This window comes from Salvia splendens, chromosome 6, assembly GCF_004379255.2.
Source record: "Salvia splendens isolate huo1 chromosome 6, SspV2, whole genome shotgun sequence".
NCBI lineage: Eukaryota > Viridiplantae > Streptophyta > Magnoliopsida > Lamiales > Lamiaceae > Salvia > Salvia splendens.
In genome coordinates this window covers 15980877-15987777 of record NC_056037.1, presented here as the reverse complement: position 1 = coordinate 15987777, position 6901 = coordinate 15980877, and the positions used below count along the sequence as shown (strand labels likewise).

The window sequence follows — 6901 nt, the reverse complement described above, 5'->3', positions numbered from 1 at the left end:
TTTCGTATTAGTAGTGGTAAATAATATGCCAGAGGAGTTATATCGTTTTTAGCAAGCCTTTTCCAATCCTGCTCAATTCATTCAATTCAATGGATATAAATCAACCAAAATTAGCTTAAAATGATAGAAACGATCAAATGTCTTGAGATATTCCAAAATTCTATTCGATTTTAACAATCGAAAGATTAACATTCTATTTTCATTTATCTCAATCCATTCCGAAAAATAATCCCATCTAAAGTTCCCCCTTTTCAGTTCATATTGTATCGCATGGATAGGGATCCTCTGCTGTGCAATTTTACACAGAACCCCTACTGTTTTAATATTTTATTTCATTTGTTTAATTTTTTTTATTCCTCTGATGCTGTAGAAAGTAGAAACCACACCCCAAAACGAAATCTTACTTTCACGTTTCAGCAACTTTTTTTTTTTCTGATTTTGAATTCAGGCCAAACCATCTTTAATTAAATATGAAGTGTTGGTGGTCACAACAAAACTGTAGTAGTTAGGTACTAACAGAGTCAAGCACAAGTTGAATGTCCAAAGTTTAAACTCTGGCTTAACTTCAAACGGGTAATTAAATAAGACCTGACAAAAACACTGGATAGTTTCTAAGTTAGGCTCAAGCTTCTAAGCTTATAAATCAGCTTTCATTTCCTCTCCCCAGCATTACACCCGGCTGATCATAGGGGGTCGGCAAGATGGCATAGTTTGATGGGTGATCGTATTTACAACCTGGTCCATACTTGCATATGCCGTAGCGGTGATAGTGCGAGCAGATGGGCTGATCCTGCATTGTCAAAAATTACAATCAAAACTCACGAGTATTCGTCCATCATTTGGGGATTATTAGAAAGATTCCACTCAGCAATCGTTTACAGATATTGTAAAGGCAACATATCGATGAGTGTGTGCTCATGCGTTGAGAAATAACAATCTTACAGGTCTAAGTGGCAAGCCTTTGTCGCTGAGCGCGTATGTGTTTGGTTTTCCCTTGAACCCACAATTTTTTGGATGGTTAAATTTGCAATTTGATCTGAATTTGCAGTCGCCAGTTTTTAGGAAGAAACTGCATTCAGGTTCACCAGGACGTTCTGGATATTCCTCGATTAGAGTATCAGGCTGACGATGCATGGGGAAGTTTATCTCAGCTGGTAGATTGTTCATGGCAAAGGCTGGGGGTGTTGGTAGGCCCTCAGATGCGGAGTAGGTTGCAGCCTCAAACAAGTCAAAAATGAAAAAGGAGCCAAGTAAGACTACAGAACTAAAGAGAGTATATTAAAGATATGCCATTAAACTTCAAAATAACACCACCACAAAACAAGGCATCACAACAACATATGAAAATTAATAAGTCAGTCGATATAGTTGAGACAACATATAGTATAGCCATCTAATAGTAATATATGATCTTACATGCATGGCATTTAATAAAATCACAGGTTAACATGTTATCTAACAAACGCCCTCTGTTTTACATTGACAAATACTAGCACTTTAATGTTACCTAATTGAGGAGTGAACTCTTCTTGACTTGCAACCATTTTTACATCTAACTGAATAGAAATTTTACTGAAATCCGTGTGACAAAAAAAAGTGATTAAAATAAAGAAAAGCTGACACGGTGCTTATATTTCAAGCCCATACATCAACCTTTACAATGGCATGAGCTCAGCAACTGCCGAGAAAGTGAAAGCCAACTAGACTACAAAGACTTCACCAGTGAGAACTTCAGAAAGTTCTAATCCACCACGAGAACTGTAATTCCACCAAATTGTATATAGCATATTACTCCTTTGTTTTCCCTATTTTGCTCACTATATTACAGAGACTCTAGGAAGAATCACCTGTGTGCTAATTTGGTAGAGTATATTGACTGTATTCTACCAACCTAACCGTGTATTGTTAACATTGTTGTTTTACTTCAAGAAATATTGCGTAAAGTTAAAGATCAATGGATAAACCAAAATCACGAAACCTATGGACATTGATTCTGGTTATTTGTGAACCAAGTCTACTTTCCAGTTGACTTTCAGGTTATTTAATAATTTCACTTTGAGCACACATTACTTTTGTACACTTAATTCTATATTTTTAAAACATACATTGAGACAAACTATAAAACTAATTAAGCAAACCAGATCAAGCCCAACTGAAACTCTCGTTTCCATGTTAGCTAATACTTCCTCCTTCCCAAGGTAGTTGAGTCGTATACTCGTCTTTCTTTTTGGGTTGTCCCAAGGTAGTTGAATCATTTCCATTTTTGGCAAAAACTTTTCCCTATATCATACTTTACTCTCTCTTTCTCTCTCATAGTACTTTATTCCCTCTTCTACTTTCCTCAACTTTAAACTTTAACAGATCAATTTCTTAAACTCCACTAACTCATTACACTCACATTATATTATAAAACTAATATATAAAATGGGACCTACATTCCACTAACTTTTTCAACCCATTTTCCTTCACATTTCTTAAAACCCGCACCAAGTCAAAGTGGGACTTTAAATCGTGAACGGAGGGAGTAACTCCTTACTGTATCCCCTTACCGTTCTCCTATAAATTTGAACTTGGACAAAAAAAGAAAAATTCCCTATTTACTAGAACCAGTGTTGTTAGGGTCGTGGGGCGCACCGGGTCGATGGGGTGAAAATTCGGGTCGCGGGTCGACGAGTCGACGGGGTCGAGAGACCCACAAAGCTAGGTTAATTTTTTTGCCTTTTAATATTAAATAAAATAAATATATAGCTCTAATGTTTATAATATATCAAATAATATAAATGTAGACGCAATTCATGTGAATAGAGATAAAATGGAAAATAGAAATGATCAAAATTGAGGTGGTGGAATCTAACCCAACTCCTATCTACCTCAAATGATGGGGCGGTGATGGTCTCGACCCAGGCGACCCGAACGACATTTTGACAACACTGACTAGAACTAGGTAGCATCGAGGAAAATCAAATTGAGGTGGTGGAATCTAACCCAACTCCTATCTACCTCAAATGATTCTAGCAATTTAACCAAATAGCAACAATAATATTTCATATGTGACTTCAACTATATAAGCAAACAGGGCTTCTTTTAGAAATCAATGAGGTCAGTTAGGAACCATGTAACACCTGTTTAATGAAAATAAGGATCAATTGCTGAGTTTAAAAGAATATGTCCCTGACACACAGAAACAGAGAGTTTTACACTTCATAACCTTGATACGAAAGGAAATTTTGACTAACATCTAAATATCAAAGTACTAGGTGGATATCATCATATCAGAAAACAGTATCTGCACAAGGTTTAAAGAAAATATAAACGTGTACTGGAATACTGAACCATACAGTAGCATGACAAGCAAAAATTACCTGATACCCGTTCCAATCTTGATTTGAAGTAGGAGCACCTTGGGATGGTGGAAACATGGCAGGTACGAATGGAGAAGTCTCATTAAATGATCTCGGTGAAGACCATGAAGTGGGAGATGATGAGGAAACAAACTGTGATGGAAAAGAACCCCCATTTACATATCCCGAAGTCGAATCACCACCAACAGTGACTGGTTCAGGATGATGAAATCTGCAATTCAATCCGTACTTGCAAGACCCGGTGCGCATGTAGTAGGGACACTCTTTTTCTCCCTGTGATGAAGATTATTATTACAACCAGACTGAGTTGAGCCAAAAGAAAGTAGTTAAACTTTGTTTTGGGCAATTCTTTAAAAGTTCTCCATAGCATCACGGTCAGATATGACAGTCAATTTCTTTTCCAAGTGTAGCTAATTGGAATTAGTAGCTAGCTGCATTGCAATTCCAAATTTTAAAGTTCCTAATCTTTTGAAACTCAACATTCACAACTTTAACTAGCTGCGTTCCCTATTGACTCTGAACATATGTTTGGAGCCGATCAAACGCTACTAATTCCTTTAATTCGGGAGTAAAGAATTTACAACATAAATCAAACCAAAGCCTAGAATCTAGATCAAGGGAACATATCAAAATATACATGAGGAAAACTTAAAATTCTGCAGAAGAGCATACATTTCGAATTGGCAACCCTAAGAAGTTGAACTCTGGCATTGGGCCTGCAGAGCTTCTGTCTGAACCATGAGAGTATTTACAGTCCTTCCCATATTTGCACCCCGCTGATGTCAGATAATACTGCATTACATACAAGTTAATGAAAGGAAAAACTCAACCTGTATGTATAGTGGAAGAAAAAAGTTTACGTATCAGAAGAATATTACGCCTCGTGCATCAAGAAAGAATATAGGTGGAGATAGAGCATGGCTAAGAGAAAAAATAGTGTTCGGTTATAAGTAAACCAAACCTGATGCAGAATATTATTCGAATAAGAGCTTTGTCTTGGTAGCAAGATGAAACGATTTAACTATTAAGACTATCACACTATTTCTAGTTTCCAATTAGCAAGAAGCTAAGAAGATATATCGACGTTTCTCACAAAAGGAATGAAGAAAATGAAAAACATTAACAACCTTGCATTCAGTCTGCCCTCCCATCTCTGAGTTCTCTTCCCTGTAATTTGTTCTCTCCCTAGCATTCTGCAAAAAGCAAACATTATATGCGATTCAAACTAGTGACAACAAACATTATTGGCATATTTTAGTCTACGCAAAATAGACCTGATTCTTTCTCCTAGGAGGGTGATTAAACTTGCAATTCAATCCAAATTTACACGAGCCGAATTTCATGAAATATGAGCAATCCTCTGCATCAGGTCTCATGGGGTAGTTAACCCTCCTTCTGCTATTGTTCTGATTATATCCACCCAATTTCGACGCTCCATCACTATAATTAATAGCTTCATTACCCTCCTTATCTTCATCCCCTTCATCAATCTCATTTTCATCCGAATCCTTTTGAGTTCCCACGTCATCCCATATCTCCTCATCAATGCTCTCGATGTGAGCCTGCTGGATAGTAAGCTCACGCAAGTCTCTCTCAATAGCATTTAGAAATTCCGTCTCTTCATCGAGGGTGACGACTACCGACGGCGGCGTATCACTCCCTTCATCAGGGGAATTTTCGGGCTGGTGGATCGTTTTGATCGGAGGCGTGTCTTGGAGCAAAAACCCTAACCCTACCTTCTCGATTGGGGGTTTTTGAGAGGTTGATGATGATTCAGCCATGGTGGCCCCTCAGCATCTCAAGCCCAAATTAAACCCTAGATCAAATCGGTATCGCACCAATCTTACTGCTGGATTGCTCGAAAAGGTTAAAAACCGAGTAAGTGAGAATGTGTGGAGTGGATTGTGTGCGGAGTCTGGTATTTACTGTCTAGAGAGCTGAATGGAAGAGACACACACAAACTGCCACTTTTTTCTCTCTCTCTACCCACAGGAGGCTATGCCTATGCCTTTGGAATCATGTCTTTAACCGGAAAATAATCTTTTTACTTTTCTGGGTTTATCTAAATTAGAGGTTTATGAATTTATTTTGATTACTTTCTTTATTACTCTTTTCTCAAATAAAAATTGGCATGTATGACGTGGCTATTTGTAGACCTATAACCTCTCCATCCTCTAATAAAAGTTCTAGTATTTGATTTATGTACAGATTTTAATTAATGTGAATAAAAGTGAGTTAAATAAGTCAGTCAAAATAAGAGTATCACTTTATATACTATATATTACGGTAGTTTTAATAAACGCGAAGGTTGTATGTTATTTAATTGAAAGTTGAAAATTTTGTCAGATATTATTACTCTCAATATATTTTCGTCCGTTCTCCACCGTCCACGATTTGAGTCAGCTATAAAATTGTGTTTGCATACAAATTGCTCCCTATATAGCCTACGTCGAAGATGAGTAAACAAGTAGGAGTACAGTATTTGAAAAGTTACACCACAATATTAAAATAAATCAGGCGAAACTAATGTTTTAAAAATCGGACCGGCCATTAAACCGACGAAGCTACTGGTTTATGGTTCAACCGGTCTGACCGGTTCAATTACTGGTCGAACCGTTTTACCTTGCAAATATAAAATTAAATATACTCTTACAAAATATATTAAATTTAGTGAGTAATATATTATAATTAATAGTAACATATAACAAAACATATATTAAACATTTTAAGTAAATTAAATATTAAGAGTATTTAAAATAAGTGAATGGTAAAATTTAAATAATTATTAAATATATAAATTTTTAATTAGTATAACCCAAAAAAGTACATATTTTACATATATAAATAGATAAAATTCATATTATCTCAAAAATATTTATGTGGTGAAATAATATTATAGACAATATATAAAACTAAACATGATTTTTTAGTTAATTTGGATAAATATATACTATAATAGTATTATTAGTTAATACATAAAATTAAACTTGAATTATTAGTAAGTTTGGAGTAATATTTAGTAAATATGGAGTAATAAACTATATTAATAATATATATAATATTAAATCTAAGGTAAAATTATTTTTTCATATATATATATATATATATATGGTTGTGATCAATTGCGATTTTTTAGCCTAATTGAGAATTGAGATGCATTATCAGCCACTCATTTTTATTAAATGAGTAGTCCAGAATTTGCCACAAGGAAAATATTTTTAGATTAATTAATTATGAAATGGCAGAATGGTAATTTCATGGTATATTTTATTCAATAAATATATTTTTAAAATTTTAATTTTTTATTTTTTTAAAAAAAATCCGTATATATATATATATATGGTCCTCTTAGGTTGAGATTTTTTAGCTTAATTGAGAATTGAGATGCATTTTCAGCCACTCATCCACAACATTTTCGAAATGTCAACTGCTAGTAGATTATGTCAACTTGGGGGTATTATCGTCAATAACCTGCACATCAAATGTCAACAGCTGATAAGTGACATTATATGTGTATAGTTGATATGAATTGTATATGT

General features: G+C 34.9%; 1 protein-coding gene across 1 annotated transcript; it reads right to left on the bottom strand.

Moving 5' to 3' along the window:
- Positions 1-443: 443 nt before the first annotated feature.
- On the bottom strand, positions 444-5382 carry LOC121809313 (zinc finger CCCH domain-containing protein 67-like). The gene is made up of 6 exons (XM_042209874.1): positions 4637-5382; positions 4490-4555; positions 4035-4154; positions 3363-3635; positions 943-1218; positions 444-790 (listed from the first exon to the last, which is right to left on the bottom strand). The coding sequence occupies exons 1-6, from the start codon at positions 5141-5143 to the stop codon at positions 644-646; spliced, it is 1389 nt and encodes a 462-aa protein (XP_042065808.1). The 5' UTR covers positions 5144-5382; the 3' UTR covers positions 444-643.
- Between the last annotated feature and the right edge of the window lie 1519 nt (positions 5383-6901).